Source organism: Rutidosis leptorrhynchoides, chromosome 2, assembly GCF_046630445.1.
Source record: "Rutidosis leptorrhynchoides isolate AG116_Rl617_1_P2 chromosome 2, CSIRO_AGI_Rlap_v1, whole genome shotgun sequence".
NCBI lineage: Eukaryota > Viridiplantae > Streptophyta > Magnoliopsida > Asterales > Asteraceae > Rutidosis > Rutidosis leptorrhynchoides.
In genome coordinates, this window is record NC_092334.1 from 193096397 (window position 1) to 193118084 (window position 21688).

Consider the following 21688-nt stretch of genomic DNA (forward strand, 5'->3'; position numbering starts at 1 on the left):
CTTCATGAGCTTCAAGTATGGGTTTATCAACACATGAACATAAAGCTTTTAAAAAAAATAACAAATGTAGAACATAACTTGAAAGTAAATGTTCTTGTTGTTCTTGTTTTAACAAGATAAAATGAAGAATCAAACTAACAAGTTTGATTCTTGAAAGCTAGTAAGTAAGTAACAACAACAAAGTAAGCAAACTACAAGTAACAAAAGATGAATCAAACAAAGAATGATGATGATTACACATGTATGAATTTGGTTTTAAGAAGAAAAGAAGAAGAGAAAAAGTCTTCAAGATTACTTACAAGAACTAGAGAAAAGAGAGAAAAGAGAGGAAAAAGAGTTGCAAGTATGTGTGTGTTTGAATGGGAGGGAATACAAGTGAAGTAGTATTGCATAAAATGAAATAAAAAGGCACTCCCAAGGCCTCAAGAATTCAGCCAGCTGCAGCTCACAAAGGGGGAGGGTTTTGTTTGGTGGTCTCTAGCATGTAAAGCTTCAAAAGTTGGATAAAATGGGTGTTTGCATGGGAATGAACAAGTAACTTGATTCTTTACTAAGTTAACTAACTAGTTAAGGTTCAAGTAATACTTACACTTTGAAAGAGTGGGCTAAAGGGTCCATTAATAATGTAGGGTGGGCTTACAAGTCTTAATTCATGAGTCCATTAACTAATCAAAGCCCAAGTTCAAATAAATCACAAGTTAAACCGATTAAAGCCCAAGTAACTAACTAATAGCCTTAGTTAATTAAAATGATCAATAAATTTAATCATGAATGTAAATAATATCTAAAAATATTTTTCGTGAAAGTTCCGGGTGTCACAAAGACGTTTCGGGCAATTAAAGTCAAGTTCGGGAAATCATGGCAACATGTAAATGTAATAACGTACATTCGTTTAAACACGCGTATTAATAATAGTAATTATTAATAAATAAATGTTGGAAATTACAGGGTCGTTACAAATATGAAGAGTGAAGTGTTGATGTGTTAAGACACCACTCAGGGTGAAGTATCGACGTGTTAAGATGCCACCCGTGGGATTAGTGTACGACGCGTTAAGTACTCTAATGGTTGTTATGAACACTGATGGGAAATTCGAGTACCATTCCTTGTACGATTGGTTAACCATGTTTATGGGGTTGTAGCGTAAGCATATTATATTGTACAAATTGTATATATGCTATTGTATTGCTAGCTTGTGGTATTGGAGGTTAATAGCTTGTATTTTGAGACGATAAGCTAATTGTGTAGCTAGCATGTATGCGGTATGTGTGTAAGTGTTTGCAAGTAGGTATATTATATATGTACGTGTATAATCATTGCATTCACTAAGCTTTGCTTACCCTCTCGTTGTTTACCTTTTTATAGACTCCGGCGTGGACAAGGGTAAGGGCATTCGATCGGATTAGAGATCCCGCTTTGTTTGTTAGGGGACGCTTTTGGATGTATTAGCTTTCGAAGTTTGACCGAGAATTGGGTAGTTTAACCCCCAAACATCATGCTCTAGTGTCGTTTGGAATTTAAACTAATTCGGTTGAAACTTATACTTTTGTACGAAACTAGTATTACGGCATATGTGGGCCCGATTTCGTAAAACTTATTTTATTATTGAATCGTGTGAGTTTTAACTATTATATCATGTTGTGAAAAGCGTTTCGTCTAAATATGTCGGGAAGTGGGAGATCTTTATTTGAAAATTGACAAAACCGGACAGAACTGAATTGAGCCTGTGCGCGCCGCGCACTCTTCTGGAAAAAAAAAATTTTATTTCTCGTTTTCGGTTGGTTATTGGTTTGGGTTGTTACATAAACGTTCAAAGAACTCAACCCAAAAAATAAATATTAACGATATCGAATAACAAACCAAACGAAACACAACACATCTAAAACTCGGAATATGAATACAATAATTCAAAGTAATATATATGACAAATCGCTATCAATCTAATCATCGATTAAATAGGAAGTTGAAATAAGATGTGATAACCTGAGTTTCTAAACGTTAGATTCAAGACTAAAACGATAATCTTCACGTAATAGTCGAATCGGAATCTCCAATTATATTGTTCTCCGATTAATATACTTGTTTAATTGAGATCAAAATCAAACCCATATCTTCTTCTTGTTCATTCACGTTATAAATATGAGGTTTAGGCAAAGAAAGATGTAATCTCGATTTTGTTTTAAGTCGTGAGTTCTTTGGTAGAAATTAGGGTTTTTTTAATGTCAATGAACTGAACTTTGAAGAAACCCAGTTTTCTATTTTTTATCCCGTGTTTTTCTAATGTTGAGGGTATTTTAGTCTCATTATTATTAAACTTGGAGATTATGAGGTCATAATCATGAAATGATTTTTTTAAGGGTTTAGATCTAATGGGAATTTATGAATAGATGGCTAAGATTTAAAGTTTGAGATTTAGATGACCTATTTTTATGTTTATTTTAATATAGAGTATAGATTTATTATACGACTCTATTGAGTCGACAATAATCGTCGAATTATTGGCGACTTGACTAACTCTTAGAGCCTAAATTAAATTCTAGGCAGGATTTAAAACCCATGGAAATTTGATTCTACCATTTTCATGGCGTCTATTATTATTTTTATTTTATTTAAAAATAAAACTTTTTCCTACTTAAAGGCCGGAGGTCCTCTCGGAAGCAATCTCTTTATCCGTCGAATAAAGAGAGAGATGACTTTCTCTACTTTTGAGAGTGTTTCACTCTGGGTGGAGAAATGACTTGTCTTTATTTTCGGATAGGGGAAGGATTGTCTACATCTCACCTCCCTCATACACCACTCATGTGGTATTGGGTTTTGTTGTTGTTGTATAGATTTATTATTTTTAGATGGCCTTTATTTATATAGTTCTCGACTAGAAGTACATATAACCAATCAATTCATACTATAGGGCAATGGTCAATTTCATTTGCTTTCGACGGTGTATCTGGGTAACATCACTAGATCAACCAACTCTTTAGTGACCAACAACGCTTTTCGAAGATTTTGATGAATTCTTAATATAGCGTGGAGAGAAGGTCATAATTATGCGTTCATTAACTTTGCCAGCTGTGAACAAACTTTGGACGCCATCTGTCATATGGACTGGAAGATGCTACATGCAAGGAAGGTGAGAGTGGGGTTTGAGAAATTTTAAAACAATCCTCGAATTCAAGGCAAGATTACAGACGACCTTCTGCTCCATATGGGAAAACTAAAAGTAATTCTTATGCTAATGAGAAGAAGAAATATGGTGACGCACGTAAGAAACTTGAGCTTCAACTGGATGATGAGATAAGAGAAAGCTTAGATCGTACCACTACTGGAAAAACCCCAATTGGGGACAACAAAATTTTGTTTTTAGGGACGACATGTCGTCCTCAATAATCTTGCGGGACGACATGTCGTCCCCATAAAGTCGTCCCCAGTGTTCTGTCGCGAAAAGTTTTTCGGGACGACTGATTTTTTTTAGGGACGACGGTGGGACCCACTTTGACTTTTCAATTGTTAATCTTGTCCATTTTTTGGGGACGACTTTTAGGGACGGCATGTCGTCCCTAAAGAAATAATATTAAAAAAATCATTTTTCCAACGAATTAATAATTATAATATTTTTAATCTAATTGGGACGACTCTTTAGGGACGACATGTCGTCTCTAAAAAAATAATATTAAAATATCCTATTTTCATTCTAAATAATAATAATAATATTAAAATGTAATTGGGGACGACAAAAGGGTACAACATGTCGTCCCCAATAAGCTGTTATCGTTTTTGGGCCGATTAAAAACTGCTTTTCCAGCCGTAAAAACGGCACATTTAAACCAAATCAAAACCTGTTGCACAAAACACAATATATTTCACAAACACAAGCTCAACATTAATTAAAACATGTCCGAAACATTATCCAACCGTTACAAACTTAATCCGAATACTAAAAGATTACAATCCGACACAAAGTTTACAACCTTAAAACATTATCCAAAGTTTACAAACTTAAACCAAATCCGAATAGCAAACAAACTTACAAACTTACCTTGCTTCATCTTCATTTTCTTCATCACTTTCGCTTTGAGACGCACCACTTTCTTCCATGTCTTCATCGTCATCACCTTCGTCTTCACCTTCGGTTTCTTGAGTTTGATTGGGGGTTGGGAAAAAAGATTGCCATTGGGGCGGGATTGCCATATTGTTAAAGGCAAAAGTATCGTATACCGCTTCCTTTAGCAATGGGTTTTCGGAACCCGGTGGTGGTGGTCGTCTTGTTTGACAAGTTGATGATGAAGATGATGTACTAGCCGATCCGGGTAACGTTTTACCCACTCCGCGACGGTACCCGCGACGTTTGCCTAAAACTTCCAACATAATGACTTCATCACTCCTTTCCGGATATTTTTCTTTTAATTTCAACATTTTTTCCTACATAGTTAACAAATATTATTATTAGTATTATCATATAACAATACGACAACCCATATTCACCATTTGACCCATATACACATATACATATACTTATATTGACCATATTGACTAAATGACTCAATTGGGGACGATTTTAATCCACATTGACCCCAATTGACCATTTGACCCATATTGACCATTTGACCCGTATATACATATACATATACTTATATTGACCCATATTGACTAATTGACTCAATTTAACCCAATTTTAACCCATATTGACCATTTGGCCCACATATACATATACATATACTTATATTGACCAATTGACTTCATTTAAATCAATTTTAACCCATATTGACCAATTGACTAAATTTAACCCAATTTTAACCCAATTGACTTTTGTTGACTTCGTTTGACTTTATATATATATATATATATATATATATATATATATATATATATATATATATATATATATATATATATATATATATATATATATATATGTAAGTACTTACGTGGTTCACCCTAGCTTTATCCCCACTCCATCCACCTTTCTTAAAAGTGTGGTTGTTCTTGAAGTTTTCGATAAGACTCGGAGGATCCAGAGAGGCCTGCAAACACATATTAATATTTGACCATTTAAAATTTACAGACACGTATTAATATTTTCCATAAACTAAAGTTAAAAATAGGATTTACCACACGGTCGGCAATTGACCTGCTACCCTGCGTACTGGCGTATTCCATCTTCGCCCTATTTTTCTTGTTCTGCGCAGAACGAGCCCGGAATTTACTTGAAAGCATTAGGTCCACAAATGGGTCCCATAGACGTTGTTGAACATTCGGTGGGGGTCGGTTTCGAAGGTTATTGGGAAGTGCGTACCTATAACACCCCTGATTTTTTTTTAATATACAGCGGAAGTCCTGTTTATAAAATTTATTAATTATGTAAAAGACATCTCGATTACATGTCAGCATATAATATCACACAATATCATCAACATGTAATAATTCACTAACATGTTAACCATTATCTAAACATGGCAATCGGATATAACACTAATCTAATAAATAGAGTAAACAACAGTAGCACGTCTTGCTACTCAAACTCTATCCGGAGATAGACCCACTCACCGATCGCCAGCAAAACTCAGTAGTCTAATGTCACCGAGTCTTCTCCTCGTCTTAATCACCTGAGAATAAACACTAAACAAGTTAGTAAACCGTACCACATTTACCAACTACTTTACATTATATATATATATATATATATATATATATATATATATATATATATATATATATATATATATATATATATATATATATATATATATACACTTACACATATATATACATATATACATACACTATATACATAAATATATACACTTACACTTCCACATATATATATACATACACTATATATATATATATATATATATATATACACTTACACATATACATATCACTTAATTCATTCAAATCGGTCGACAGTCAAAACGGGCGATCGCGTATATCTATATATATATATATATATATATATATATATATATATATATATATATATATGTATATATGTGTGCAGACACAATGTCAAGTCACACAAATGGGTCAACTGGACACTAGTGGCCCAAATGGATCATAATTTTCTCACTTCAACCCAAATAAGCTCAGAACCCATTTTAAAATATTGAAACATGCATATACACTTGACACGACCTCATGTACGTATCACAACCTACAAATACCCATTTTGACACAATATAATCCAAGAGGGTCAAACATGGTCAAACGGGGTCAAACGGGCGAACAAACCAACACACGAACCATAAACAAGTATACGGGTCATCGGGGTCCGTCCACGCCAAGCCGTTGCGCGTCACGGTGGGTGAACCGCAACATAGCAGCAGCATATAAGGCTGCAAACAGCAGCTCCAGCTGCAAATTTGCAGCAGAAACTGCCCCGCACAGCAGCGCAAAACAGTAGCAGCAATGTAGCTGCTGTCCCTCTCGTTTTCGCCCACAAAAATCGAGTTTCGAGCAGTTTTTTTAACCATTTAAAATGATAATAATCAAGCACATACATACAACAATAATAATCTAGCATTCCACAAGTAAAATAACACACTTATACAATTTTAACCCAAAATTAAGCTAACAAATGGGTCATGGTCTTACGATGGGGAAACCGAATCAAACATAATTTATACTAATGGGTCGAGGTCCAAACTATCAAATTAAACCGTCCCGGGCACTAAAAAATGACAACCACCGCCACCGGCCGCCAACTACCACCGCTGGCCGCCAGCTGCAGCCGGCAGCGGCGGTCAGCCGCCCAGAAACAGCAGCAACAGCAGCTTTTAGCTGCTGTCCGCCCATTTGTGCACCCCCAAATTCAATGTTCCTTGCAATTTAAGGCCAAATACAAGTGTACATACAACCATTAATAATTATCTAACATCAATCTAGCATTTAACAAGTAATTTCATCAACAAAATCCAAGAATCAAGCACCAATTGCATCATTTAATATTTATATCAAGAACCCTAAATTTAACATGAATCAAGTACAAAATTAAATACAAAATTACAGAGACAAACCTTGTTGCTAGATGTTAGAGATGCAAGAAATCCGAAATATAAAACTTGAATTCATCATCTTCTTCATTAATTAAAGCTAGGGTTATGGTGGTGGTGTTTGGTCACGATGGGAACAAGAGGGAAAGAGAAAAACTATTTGCTTGATGTCAGCACAGTTGTATTCGTCGATGTCAGCACAGTTGTCGAGTACATACCAATGAAGTTTCTCTCGATCTTCGCAGGTCAAAGTTTTGTGCACACCTTTACTGACAAATTTACATAGGGATTTGAACATCTAGATTGTGTTGCAGTGGAAGATGTTTCCAATACTCAAGTTCCCGGAAAATAGAAATTTTAGTCCAGTTGTGCGGACAATTAGGGGGACGTTTTCTTTTTCCACCAACATTTTTATGATTTTTCCCGGGATTACCAACTGGCAACAACGAATTGAGTTGTTCTTCAATATACTTATAGTTGAACTTTCTAGGTTTTTTGGTTTTATCAACCTTACCATTGAATTCTAAGCTTTGTCTGTAAGGGTGATTCATTTCAAGGTTCTGTCTATTACTTACGTAAACAATTTTGTTTTGCACACGCATTGCAGGAGTGTCCTCGTTACATATAGAGCATGCTTTATAACCTTGGCCACTCCAACCTGATAAACTACTACGGGCAGGATAATCGTTGATGGTCCAGATAAGTATGGCTTTCATTATAAAATTCGTGTTTGTAACTGAGTCTCTCGTAATCACTCCTTCGGACCATAAAGCCTTCAACTCATCAACCAAAGGCCTCAAGTAAACATCGATATCTTTTCCAGGTGATTTAGGACCAGGAATTAGCATAGTCAACATGAGAGAACTTTCTTTCATACATATCCACGGAGGCGTATTGTATGTTGTCAGTACTACTGGCCACATGCTATAAGCCGTATTCATGTTGCCGAATGGATTGAAACCATCGGCAGCCAACCCTAATCGAACGTTTCTGGGTTCTTGTGCAAAATCTGGATATCTTTGGTCGATAACAATTTAAGTAGTATTTTTTATTTAAACTTTAAGTGCGTCTACTGCTTCTTCTTTTTTTAAGTTCATGAAAACTTTAAAAACAGTTACGTATTCAGTTAGATTTGAACATGTAAATGCAATCTATATAGAGTTTAATGACATGGTGTTAAATTTACGAGGACAAAAGTAAACTATAATTATAAGATGAGGGGTGTTGATTGGAAGTTCACCAAAAAGTTGTTATCCCTACCAGATTCTAAACTCTACCTGCAACTCTTTCTGTCCTCACTTTACAACTTCAAAATTGTCACTCTAAACTCAATTATATAGCCATTAAAACACAATTCATATACATATATACTAACACAGTTGGGGGTGGCAAAGCACCCCTCTGCCACCCTACTAACTCCGCCCCTGACTCCAAATCAGTTTGCTACTTTACATGATTATAATACATCAAAATCAAAAATACTTCACATATCACAGTTAAAAGAATTTGGACCAAAACTGATGTATCTCTAAAACTTTGTAATTTAACATTACTAATCAATTTCATATCGTTCTGTTAAAAAAAAAATCAATTTCATATCGTTAACTCTATTTATTGTGAAAAAATAAACAAAAAATTACTAGAGATTTACATTTAGATTTAGAGAAAGAAGTGAGATACTGAGATGTGAGTTACCTTGATACAGTAGTGTAACGCCAGAAGCAGAGAAATCAGAGATGGAAATGAAGATGAAAAAAGTTATGGTTTTCTATTTTCTAACTTTTGGACAACTGGAACCATGAAAAACTCCTTTTACCTTTTTCTAACTCTCTTAGACTTGGGGGGAGTCATAAATTTGGTGGAGGGAAATTTAATTTTTCGTGAAAATTATTAAGTGGCAGTGTTATTTTTTATTGGTAAAGAAGTGGCAATGTCCAAATAATATATTAAAAGTGACTGATTGCAATATAAGAACTAATTACGGAGAAATTAATAGAGATAAATTGGTGGAAGTGATGTAGTGGGGTAGAGATATAGTAATATATGCTCTTGACTTGGTGGAACTAATTATTATGTAGTGAGGCCATCACGAGATAAATTGGTGGAACTAATTATTATTATTATTATTATTATTATTATTAAAACTCTAATTGTTGTAATATATTAGTACTACTGTAGTGCAAGTTGGTTTAATGTGGGACAAAGTTTTGTCCAATTTTCTTAATAAGATACCAACGTGTAAGTTTTATTGTAAACGTTATGTTATTCATAATTCATGCATGTATGAATGAACATTCGTGATGAAGTGCCAACATACACAATTTCTGTCTTTCAGATTTTCGTATTTGTCTACAATCTACAAGTAACTATCACTTGTACCACTTCCTAACAAATAACCATCATATGAGAAATGATAAATCCACAATTGAAATTGAATATATAGTAAATAAAAAATTAAAGTAAAAAAACAACTAGTAATATTAATAATAATAATTTTTGACGGATCGTTAATAAAAAAATAAATAAAAATGGACAACCATATAGTATGATAGTGTGTGACGCAATACTTATACTAGAAAATAATATTACTAGTTGAATTCAACCTTTTTTCGTTTGTACCTTTAGTGGCGCAATACTTATCTGTTCAAGACTTATCTGTTCAAGACCTTAAGGTGTGTTAACTTGGCTAAAAACTCTAATGAGGACAGCCTGGAACCAGGATATAGCTCGGTTTGGGTGGCGTCAATTAAATCCTCCAGACCTGCACTCGGAGTTTCGATCGTGTCATTCATAGTCTCATCGTCATTCGATCCTTCCTCGGTGAATTCTAAAATCGTTTCCCCTTGAACATCGTGCAAGAAATTTCTAAGGGGATCTGGTGTGTTGTGTACTACTGGCGGCGGTGGTAATTCTTCACCGTGATGCCGCCAAATCTTATAAGAAGGTTCAAACCCATTGCGTATAATATGTTGGTAAATTTCACGAGGTGTATGTCTTCTCGTATTACCACACGTAATACACGGGCACTGACATTTACCAATATCATTTAAATGGTTTTCACACCTCGCAATAAACGCGTTAAGACCAGTAAGAAACTCACTACTAACTCGATTTCGTAATCCAATCCAATTCTTATCAATCGTCATATAAACTACACAAATCAAGTGAACTTCATCATTTTCACGTTAAGACCAATAAGCATATTCATGTTAACAATTTACTGAGTTAATAAAATTAATAATCTAATATCCATCATGTATTTGTTTCATACTCCGTTCTACGTATTCTAATTTTGGAAATGATAAAAGATAATTGTGTAGGGTTGATAGCGAGTATCTTTCAAAACATAAAGGAGGAGTTGAGTTCAAAGTATAAACTTAAAGTACACAAGTACACCTACTTCTTCTCTGATTATTCTCCCCTGCATCACCATTATATATATATTACATAACAGATATATATTATTATTATTGGTGGAACTAATTATTATTATTATTATTATTATTATTATTATTATTATTATTATTAAAACTCTAATTGTTGTAATATATTAGTACTACTGTAGTGCAAGTTGGTTTAATGTGGGACAAAGTTTTGTCCAATTTTCTTAATAAGATACCAACGTGTAAGTTTTATTGTAAACGTTATGTTATTCATAATTCATGCATGTATGAATGAACATTCGTGATGAAGTGCCAACATACACAATTTCTGTCTTTCAGATTTTCGTATTTGTCTACAATCTACAAGTAACTATCACTTGTACCACTTCCTAACAAATAACCATCATATGAGAAATGATAAATCCACAATTGAAATTGAATATATAGTAAATAAAAAATTAAAGTAAAAAAACAACTAGTAATATTAATAATAATAATTTTTGACGGATCGTTAATAAAAAAATAAATAAAAATGGACAACCATATAGTATGATAGTGTGTGACGCAATACTTATACTAGAAAATAATATTACTAGTTGAATTCAACCTTTTTTCGTTTGACCTTTAGTGGCGCTGGTGCGCCACAAAAGGCGCCACAAATGTCATCCCCAAAAGTTTTTAGAGACGACGTGTCGTCCCCAAAAAATAGCACGAAATTTTCCCACCTTTGGAGCCAAATATTTCTGCGCCAAAAAAACAATTAAATATAATTCTTTTTTTGGGAACGACATTTAGGGACGACATGTCGTCCCCAAAAGTTTGGCGGGATTTTTTTTGCTTTTTGGAGCCAGTTTTTTACCAAAAAAATAAATGAAAAATGGTAATTTCTTTGGGGACGACATGTCGTCCCTAAATGTCGTCCCCAAAAAACTGGTCAAACGTCTCAGAAAAAGCTGGCCCATTTTTTGTCGTTTTCCTTATTTTTGGGGACGACATTATGTCGTCCCGAAAAAGGTCGTCCCCAATTTATACTTTTCTAGTAGTGTACAGATCATTGACAGGATATTCCTTTTCAAAACTTAACTAGTTGAATGGCTTAAAAATTGCAAATATAACTAAATGTTGTTTATGGGGTAAGTTTTGATGCGTAGATAGATGTTCAAACATAGAAAGTTTTCAAAACATCTGCAAAGGTACTATAAGTAGAGGGGGTGGAATTTTTAAAAGTAATCTCATTGGATGAAAGGCGTGGAATCTATGCTAGAGTCGTATGGATGGAAATAAACGGTATTTTGGTGGATTATTGTTGTATGTATAATGTAGGAGCAATGGTTCCTGAGCTTGGTGACGAATTATATATCTCAAAATGTTCATATGATTTAATTACTCTGGCTGCTTCTGTAACACCCAGCTAAAATCCACTTGATGAAATGTTGATCATCAGTCCTACAGTAAGGTTACGCCCTCTACATAAGACGTTTTTCAGAAGTATTCAAATTTATTACTTAAAAAGTTTTCAAAATAAATAAGTAATACAAAAGACAACGAATTGTACTTTTAAAACATAAGTAGTAAATATAAAATGCGGTTAATAGTGTTTGAAACAAAAGCTGAACTCCAGCTATGCAAGAATGCAACCTCTAGCAAACAGCGGAAACAAATCATCTAGTACCTGAGAATAAGACATGCTAAAGATCAACATAAAGTTGGTGAGTTATAGGTTTAGTTCCACAATAGTAATATAGAATTACCACAAAAGTTTCGTAGTTCAAAAGTTTGTAGACAACAAAAAGTCTTGTTCCAAATATTTGTAGACAACACCATGTCCTGTTCCAAATGTTTTTAGACAACACATGTTTGTAGACAATAAATATGTCATAATTCAAATGTTTGTAGACCACGATATTTATCAATAATAGTTTCTAAAGTGTATTGCATCTCGTGAGCACTCGAAATATGAACCTTAACACCACGAGTAGTTTCTTACGCGATTTCCTTTACCCTTTAATAGTGTACACCGACCAAGTGTATTGTTTACGAAGTAACATGAACCTCAGTATGCAGGGTGGGTTTTGTCAAAACCCAACACATCTGTCCTTATGATTTGCGCTTGCCAAGGCAATTTAATATATTCAAGCTAAGGGCTTTTCGATCTGTAACTCATGAAATATAAGGGTTGTTTCTATATAATCGAGTCTAGTTGTAACATCTGTTTCAAGCAGAATGTATCCACATCCCAAGTATAAACAGTAAACGTTTAAAAAGAAAGTAGGATTGTGATCTCGTATAATAAACTTTTGAAAAACTAGTAAGCATGGATTCTCAGACCAAAAACAGTAGAGAAAAAGGGGACTATAACTCACCTTTAGCGCAGCTACAAATAGCACAATAGATAAAAAGACGTAGGTCCTTGACCCACAGACTCAACCTAAAAAAGTAAGATGGTCAATAAGTGTCTAATAAGCTAGGTCAGTCCATAGGGTGCACATAGTCCTAATGCTCAAGTTCGACTCACGGTTACAATAAAAGTCAACGAAAGTTAATGCAAGGCAACGCAAGTCAAATATAGTCAACATGGTAACAAATGTCAACCATCTCAGTAGGTCACTTAAGTTAGTCAAATAGTCAAACATTGGTCAACCAAAAAGGTTTTGACTTCAGTTTATGGTTTTTAGCGTTTCTAGTCGTTTACAATAATCGTACGTGTAACCACTACCCAGATAAACATGCATATATCTTAGAGCATAACATGAAAACATGATATTTTCCAAACCTGTAAATTAGTCTTTAAGTTTTCTAAAAACTTAAGCCATGCAATTATACGCATTACAGAAACATAGTTATAGTACCGGTAGCACATAACAGTTTCAACACACGCACCAGAATTGTGAATTCCATAACAAATTCTAGAAAAATCAAAATAACATGAGGCCAGTGGGAGAATTTAGGAAAAAATCCAAATTGTATTCTATGAAAATATGCTATCTGTTGGTGTACCCAATTGGTTCAGTTTATTCATACAATTCTGACCAGCAGATTTTAAGCCAATTAAGAAACGGATTTTCATGTTATGCATTTATACCACATAGGACAACACGTAAACATACTGCCAATTGAATGGTCTTTCTAAACATGTTAAAAGTCATATTCCAAAAGATATTGTCAATCCCTCTTACCAAATTTTCACAATCACAACTTCTGTAGACAAAGGTCGGGTTGTACACGAAGAAGAAGTCCCTATTTTGTTTCGGTCATAACTTAAGCTCTGTAAATTGAAAACACGCAAATCTAGATGCATACTTAATAATTTTTCACAAGAATTTCTTTTATCATAAATAACTTAATTCTAAAGCATGCAAATCTAGAAAATCAGTTTACACGAGAAATCATACCGAAACCGTTTTAATCATAACTTTCGGTCTTTAAATCGAAACCATACAATATGTAAATGAAAATTTAATATTTAATCAATAATAAGCATGTCAAGATCAGTAGAATGTCACAGTATCTCAGAAAAATCAGATTTAAGAATGAAGTTGTATTAAAACCCTAATTGCACGTATCTTGAGAAACGTTTATCGAAATCGCGCATTATCTATATACAAAACTATTAATTTTTGAGAGCAATCCAAATATGTACTTATTTTAGTTAAGTTGGGCATGAAAAAATTGATTTTGGTCAGATCAAATTTCGTGATTTCAATAAAAGCATACAATCGAACAATAAATCACAACAACACATACAATTAATTGAAGACTTGAGCATAGACTCTATCGCAACCCTATATAAGTATGAAAAACAATAGAATATGGAAAATTAGATTTTTTGAATCTTACCCTAATCATATAGTTGTTGGCATAGATGCGTAGAGTTCGTCGAGGGGATCAAGAATATGTAATTTATCTAGCAATCAAGCAAGAAATTGATGATGATATTAAGCCTTGAATATGTCAACTTTTTGATAGGGAAGGAGGCTGAAGTCAATTGTGATTGGTTGGAGACGAAGCTGCATTTTTTTATTTTTTATTTATTATTTTAAGTGATGGATTAAAAGGTTTAAGCGCTTAATTGTTGGTGGGTTGGGCTAAACAAGAAACGGGCCACAATATAACTCAAAAGTATGCGCCATAAGGGAGTGGGTAGCCATTGGGGCTGGAATGATATGCCCATGGGCTCTATTGGCTAGCTAGAACGATTCTATGGTCCGTTTCTATGTTTCGATAATCGAAAACGTGAATCGAATCGTTAAAGGTTAATTCTATCAGATTCTTAAATTAAATTAATTTATCTTAATTAATAAAAGAATTCTAATATTCATAAATTATATAGAATAATTATTTTACTTAATAATTATTTAATTCGTTGTTAGGTGTCGTTAACCGGAACCGAAACGAGAATCGAGCGTTTAACGAAATCTCCGCGCTTTTAATTTATAAATATTCTAATAATTTAAAAGTACTTTTAAAACATAATTATTCTATAAAATAATTATTAAAAGTGAATTATCATTCGTTTCATTGTCTTAAAGAAGTATTTTCCAGTTTTCACTAAACGTAATGTTTTCTAAGGTTTTATAAGCTTCCTGCATACTTCTAAACCAAGTATGAAATCATGTATATGTAGCACATATTAAAGTAGTATATTAAAAAAAGATCACGCGTCGAAAAACATAGAATTTAACTAATGGTCGTTAAGTATTTAACAGATAGTTAATGAAAAAAGTCAGGTTGTTACATTACCTACCCGTTATTGAAACCTTCGTCCCGAAATTTTGGTTAGTGCCATCCCTCGATGTTGTGTTTGGGAAATAGATGCAGGTACTTTCATTTCATTTGATCTTCTAGCTCTCACGTGAGCTCGAATTCTCTACGAGTGTTCCAACGAATTCAGACTATATGAATTGTGCTTTGTTTGAGTCATTTATCCTCACTGTCCAAAACCTCTATGGACTCTTCGATGAAATGAAGTTTAGCGTCTATGCCTATCTCAAAGATATGAACGCTAAGGTTTTACTCTGCTAAATGTTTCTCTGAATTTGAACGTGAAAGGTATCATGAATGCTCTGCTTAGGTCTCTCGACTTCATGATTTACGTAAAAGTTTGTTAAAATTTGCACTCTTGTGGTGAATACTAGTATAGTGTGTGTCGAGTCCATCACCATTGAGGGATGGGATAAGAAGATTCCCATACGCGAAAAGTATGTGTGTAATGAAAGAAGTTTTCTTCTTGGTGTAGCCACATCGAGCATTTTCTAGTTGATTGTTAAAATTGGACAAAATGAGATAGTATACATGTAGTTATATATATTTTGAAGTTGAATAACAGCTGACCATTTATCAGAAGCATAAAGATGGTATAAAAACTTAACGAAGAAGAGTGGGGCCTCAGATTATGTAATATCCAGGGTCTCGATGTGATCAAATGGTACATGGTGGTGATAAGGTTGATCAGACATCATCACCATCATGAGCCATTAGAACTTCGGTATAACTTACCGTAATATAACCACGTTGATCAGGCGTCATTCTATTACACTAATTCATGCCTCAATTCTAGCATCACTTCATAAAGTTTAAGAGGATATAATCATGAAGAACGAATAATGAACAAGGTGTAATGGTATCTCGAACAAAACTCGCATTTAATCGAGAAGATTTTGTGCAACCTCTGAAGGTGTGTGTCCCGCGGGAAATGAATGAATAGTTGTTCACGTCAATGTGTTCAAGGTCAAATGGTGTTTCTTCACAACAGAGTAGCACACCAAATTAGTGCCAATAAAATCAACACTATGTAAATCAAAATACACAAGTGGCGAGTAGTGGAGCTTAGTACGAGTATTGGAGACAATAGTAGTGATAAGAAGCGATAACAGTACTGATCCATAGCAGTGATAGTAGTAAGTAGCGATAGGTAGTGAGCAACGGTATTGATAGCTAATGGTTAATTATTATTGCAGTGGATAGTAATAGATATAAGTGTTAGTACACACATAGTATACATATGTATGTAGTAATGAAACCACTAATACGTAATAATTTATAGTCGGGTTGTAGTCTAGACTCACTAATGCGTCCTAATGACTCGGTCAGACACAGTAATGCAATTCCTAGATCCCTACAATAATTAGCTCTGATACCAACTGTAACACCCAACCAAAATCCGCTTGACGGGATGTTAATCATCAGTCCCACAATAACGGTTACGCCCTCTACATGAGACATTTTTAGAAGTATTCACATTTATTATTTAAAAAATTTCCAAAATAAGTAAGTAATTTAAAAGACAACACATTACACTTTTAAAACATAAGTAGTAAATGTAAAATGTGAATAATAGTGTTTGAAACAAAAGCTGAACTCCAGCTATCCAAGCATGAAACCTCTAGCAAATAGCGGAAGCAAATCATCCAGTACCTGAGATTAATACATGCCAAAGGGCAACATAAAGTTGGTGAGTTATAGGTTTAGTTCCACAATAGTAATAAAGAATGACCACAAAAGTTACGTAGTTCAAAAGTTCGTAGACAACAAAATGTCTTGTTTCAAATGTTTGTAGACAACACCATGTCCTGTTTCAAATGTTTGTAGACAATACCATGTCTTAGTTCAAATGCTTGTAGACAACAATTATGTCATAGCTCAATTGTTTATAGACAACAAATATGTCATTGTTCAAATGTTTGTAGACCACGATATTTATCAATGATAGTCTTTAAAGTGTATTGCACCTCATGAGCACTTGAAATGTGAAGCTTAACACCACAAGTATTTTCCTACGCGATTTTATTTACCCTATAATAGTGTACACTGACCAAGTGTATCGTTTACGAAGTAACATGCACCTCAATATTTAGGGTGAGGTTTGTCAAAACCCAACAGATCTGTCTATATGATTCTCTCTTGCCTATGCAATTTAACATATTTGAGCTAAGTCTTTTCGGTTTGTAACTCATGCAATACAAGGTTTGTTTCTATATAATCGTGTCTAGTTGTAAAATCTATTTCAAACAGTATGTATCCACATCCTAAGTATAAACAATAAACGTTTAAAAAGAAAGTAGGAATGTGATCTGTCGTATAATAAAGTTTTAGAAAAACTAGTAAGCATGTATTCTTACCCCAAAAACAATAGAGAAAAAGGGGCTAACATGCTCGAAACGGACGGTTTGTTTATGCGGTGTCGTTAGGTCATCAGGTGTCGATACAAAGTTATCAACGGAGTTTTAAATTTATATATTGCTGGGCCTAAATATTATTCCTTCCTATGGGTTAGCAAGGGCAAATATGACCTATGGTCATTCTTTGAGCGGTTGAATTTGAAACAGAGCTTATTCAGATAATTTAGTGATTAAGATGGGTTTGTACACAATTTAGTATCCAAGACTAGTGGCCAGGTACACCTTGTGTGGAGAGGCAGGATCCTTTTAGTCCCAATAAATTGGCGACTTTTCAGAAAATCCAACAACCAAGTCCAACCGGTTTATTATAGACACCAATTTTATCCGGAATATCAAATTGTGTAAAAGCTATAATTGGGTTGATTTGATTTATAATTGTATTTAAAATATTAAAGCAATATAATTAAAATAAACTAGCTAGCATGCAATAGCTAAAGATAGAGAAGACGTGGTTGACGATGATTTAAAATAACATAATGTCGGGATGGTTGGGAGACACTCATTTGATAGATATACCATGGTGTAAACACTAGATTCCCTACTAATTGATTTCTCGATTAGCATGTCACGAATAACTAGGCTATCGTGATTCTGATCGAATGGACTATGCTCAACTCTTGACGCTTTATCCGGTTTAAGGATATAAGCGGCCCATCTTGGATTCAATGCATACCTTGGGCACACGAATAAAGTAGCATAGCCATACATATATAATAACCAACCTTTCTTAACACCTTAGTGTATCACCAAAGTGAGTGGTTATGATTGTGTTTCGAATTCCTTTATGTCAATGGTTTGGTAAAATCTAAGGGTTTGTAGACAAATTAAAACCTTTGATGGTTCTCAGTCATCCTTAAAGATTTATAAGCTTAGTTTGTATTGTAGTACGTTAAATTCCCATTTATGATTTAACCCAGCCCTTACTTAAATCTACCCAATAAATCCCTTAGTTATCCACCATGTACTATAGTTATAGTGGTTCCATAGCTTCTAACCTTGACCATGCTCAAGTGGTCCTATAGTACATCAACAATGTACTCTATTGTTGCAACAGTATTTCTTCGAGTCTTATACTCTTGATCAATGTCTTGATCTGGTCCTACGGTAATTTCCCATGTACTTTATAGTATTTCAGATGGGTTCATACCTTAACCAATCTATAAATACAGATAATTAATTACCTTATGATTGTCGACTCTATAAAATGTATTAATCACGTTTATTGGTGGAAGGACGATAATAACGAGGTTTAGTATCATAGACAGAAAGCGAGTACGAAACGATAATCATCCCTAACTAACATTAATAAATCATGGCAAAAAATCAAGTAATTACTCACACATCATGGAAACAAGCATTTCTAATATTAATAAATCACAAACATCGAACAAGAATATTATAATAAATTAATAAAAGAAAGGATAGATATTTATAGCGTTACAATGGTTGATAGCCTATACTACTAACTACATACTAATCTCCTATTGATCACTAGAGAGCGACAATAGAGAGATAATTATTTTCCTAATCTCTGTACTTTTCTCTCTAGAATCTAGAGAGAGAAAGTAGAGAGATAACTAATCTCCTACTGATCACTAGAGAGCGACAATATAGAGATGTTTTAGAGAGAGAAGTAAAGGTGTGTGTTGAAATGGTGGGATGTGCCACCTATTTATAGGAAAGCTTGGTGGCAAAGTTGTAAATAAATGGGCTAAAAACCCCTGGCAAATAGGACGGTAGGTGGGATGCATAGGAGGTATCTCTGGCAAGTAGGACGGCATGTGGGATGCATAGGGGGTATCTCTGGCAAGTAGGATGGCAGGTAGGATGGCAGGCAGGACGGCAGATAGACTTGATTTTTGCAGGGATACGGCTGGCAGGTCGTATGGCAAGCCGTATGGCCACGCTGTTTGGTCAGGCAAGCCATTTGGCATGGCCGTTTGTGATGTTGGCAGGCTGTATGGAAAGCCGTTTTTGCCCTGGTTTGCTGTTTTGCTTGGATCGTTTTGCTCGTTCCCGGGATCATAACTTACTTTATGGGGTCGTAACTTGTCTTTCACCATTTTCGCTCTAGAGTCTTCGTTTTAGCTCCGTTTTACTTGATTCTTTTTGCATCACCTTTGTAATTACTAAATATACCAAATTAACCGAGAAAGTGATTATTTTGGCAATAAAGTTTGGAACTTTATTATTTTTAGGCCTTAATATCGAGGTAAAAACGTGACTTTTTAGCCAATATCAAATATCCCACACTTAGACTTTGCTTGTCCTCAAGCAAACCTTTCTTTTATTTTGAGTTCAAGGATTCTTCTGAGGCTTCATTCTATTATTCAAGTGGATTGTTATTTATTATAAGAGCAAATCAGATAAACCGTCTTCTAAAAGGGTAGAAACTATCTCTGCAAGCATGAGGGGAGGTTACATGACTTTTCCTTCCTTACACGGGTAACTGATGTGCAAAAGTGTAGTGTTTAATTTGCCTTTCAAACTTTTAAATTTATAAAACCTATATTAATACACTTTAACACCCTAGCGAGCAACAAAACTCGATCAGAGGTAGTATTTTAGGTTATCGTCCCAAGAGATCGTAGATGCGGATAAGAGTTGTTTTATTAAATAGTTTAAATCTTATTAAAGAATTAAAGATATATTTTTATGTCTTTTATGTATAGATTCTTATCTCTTAGGAAAGAGATGATTTAATATCGACAAAATAACAAAATATAAAGCAAGAAATATAGATTTATAATAAACAATTATAAAAGAGAAGTGATTACAAGGACGTGTGAATCATAAGGGAATATTAATTATTTCATAACCTATATTAACAAATAGCAAGATAACAATCATAGACCAATCATTATCTCTGAAAGGTTAAGCTAAATTTCGCATATCATTCATAAGGTAGGACCTAAAGCATACATTAACTAAGTGATGTTCATAGCTAATGTCTTCATTCATAGCATTCAAATAATCACATGATAAATATTACCTAAACCTGATGTGGATCCAAGGAAACATTTAATTAGACTGACAAATTATATAAGTTAATAAACTTAATCAGATCAACTCAAGTTACTAGCTGAAAGTTAATCTTAATCAGGTTCTCATGCAATTGACAATTAAACACACATAAACAAAGGTTCTTCAATTAAGCCTAACAACAATGAATTCTATTATATAAGTGTGATTCAAGTTCAACTAGTTAAGTAACTACTAATGATGTTTACCTAATTTTCATGCAATCCAAACACTATATTTGATGGACTATATCTAAACAAGTGATATGAATCGAATATAAGATTATATAATCAATTACTAGTTAATCCTAGATTCATAATATTTAATGATTAACCATGACAAACAAGTTATTAAATCATGGCAGATATAAACAGTTTAAATAATCATCACAGAAACATGAACATACAGATATGGAAAAGAACCAGAAAATATACGTTCTGAAGCATGAAGCCGGCGGCATCCTTCCCACCAAGCCGGCGGCTTAGGAGATGAGGCCGGCGGCTTCATCTATTTCCCAGATGAAATTCAGTTTTCGTCCAAGTAACCACTATAAACGTTTAGTTCATAGTTGAGGACGAACATAAACGAATACAGTAAATAAAATAAGTAAAATAATAAAATAAGGTTTGGATCATACCTTAAAAAGAAGGTAGATGTAAAATAACTTGAATTAAAAACTTGAACCTTGATTACAATGAATAAATCTAACTTAAGGGTTTAGAGAAAACCCTAAAAAAAATGACCTAACCAGAATTATTGAATTCTGAAAACTAATAATTATAAAAACTGAGACCAAAGACCTGTATTTATAACATTCAGGGATGATGGTCAAGCCGGCGGCTTCAATGGGAAGCCGGCGGCTTCAGTGGGAAGCCGGCGGCTTGCCTTGAGTCGGTGACTCCTTTCTTAAGTTAAACTTAATCCGCAAGCAAAATTTCTTTAAACCGTCATCACTAAGCCGGCGGCTTCAGGGAAGGCCGGTGCCTTCGAAGATCCGCCAAATCTTTCTAATTTTGTTTCTATTTTTACTTGAACTTGGTCGACAAGTTGAGAAACCGTGTCTTTTAGGCCGGCGGCTTCAGGATGAAGCTGACGGCTTCATTTTCCCTTTGCTTGATCA

At 34.2% G+C, this 21688-nt stretch overlaps 2 protein-coding genes across 3 annotated transcripts; both read right to left on the minus strand.

Annotated features, from left to right (window-relative positions):
* Positions 1 to 3845: 3845 nt before the first annotated feature.
* On the minus strand, positions 3846 to 7146 carry LOC139891619 (uncharacterized). Of its 2 annotated transcripts, none has more exons than XM_071874596.1 (5): positions 7011 to 7146; positions 5542 to 5600; positions 5107 to 5290; positions 4923 to 5018; positions 3846 to 4416 (listed from the first exon to the last, which is right to left on the minus strand). In XM_071874596.1, the coding sequence occupies exons 3-5, from the start codon at positions 5209 to 5211 to the stop codon at positions 4030 to 4032; spliced, it is 588 nt and encodes a 195-aa protein (XP_071730697.1). In that variant the 5' UTR covers positions 5212 to 5290; positions 5542 to 5600; positions 7011 to 7146; the 3' UTR covers positions 3846 to 4029. The 2 variants fall into 2 exon arrangements, with proteins under 2 accessions (XP_071730697.1, XP_071730696.1); XM_071874595.1 differs by having other exon boundaries at positions 5107 to 5331.
* On the minus strand, positions 6256 to 21075 carry LOC139888502 (uncharacterized). Its single transcript, XM_071871507.1, has 6 exons — positions 21003 to 21075; positions 9653 to 10137; positions 8362 to 8429; positions 7269 to 8003; positions 6654 to 6814; positions 6256 to 6368 (listed from the first exon to the last, which is right to left on the minus strand). Exons 1-6 carry the CDS (start codon positions 21073 to 21075, stop codon positions 6256 to 6258), a joined length of 1635 nt encoding a protein of 544 aa, XP_071727608.1.
* Between the last annotated feature and the right edge of the window lie 613 nt (positions 21076 to 21688).

Excerpts from the sequence above, each read along its gene's own strand:
- LOC139888502 (XM_071871507.1), bottom strand. The coding sequence starts at position 21,075 with ATGAAGCCGCCGGCCTCATCTCCTAAGCCGCCGGCTTGGTGGGAAGGA. Across the intron at positions 8,430-9,652 it reads CCAAGTTAACACACCTTAAG|CAAACTGATTTGGAGTCAGG; the intron begins GTCTTGAACAGA and ends CATGTAAAGTAG. Across the intron at positions 6,815-7,268 it reads CTAGATGTTCAAATCCCTAT|GAACATTGAATTTGGGGGTG; the intron begins GTAAATTTGTCA and ends TTAAATTGCAAG.
- LOC139891619 (XM_071874596.1), bottom strand. The coding sequence starts at position 5,211 with ATGCTTTCAAGTAAATTCCGGGCTCGTTCTGCGCAGAACAAGAAAAAT. Across the intron at positions 5,019-5,106 it reads GGTCAATTGCCGACCGTGTG|GCCTCTCTGGATCCTCCGAG; the intron begins GTAAATCCTATT and ends ATGTGTTTGCAG. Across the intron at positions 4,417-4,922 it reads ATAAAGCTAGGGTGAACCAC|GAAAAAATGTTGAAATTAAA; the intron begins GTAAGTACTTAC and ends TTAACTATGTAG.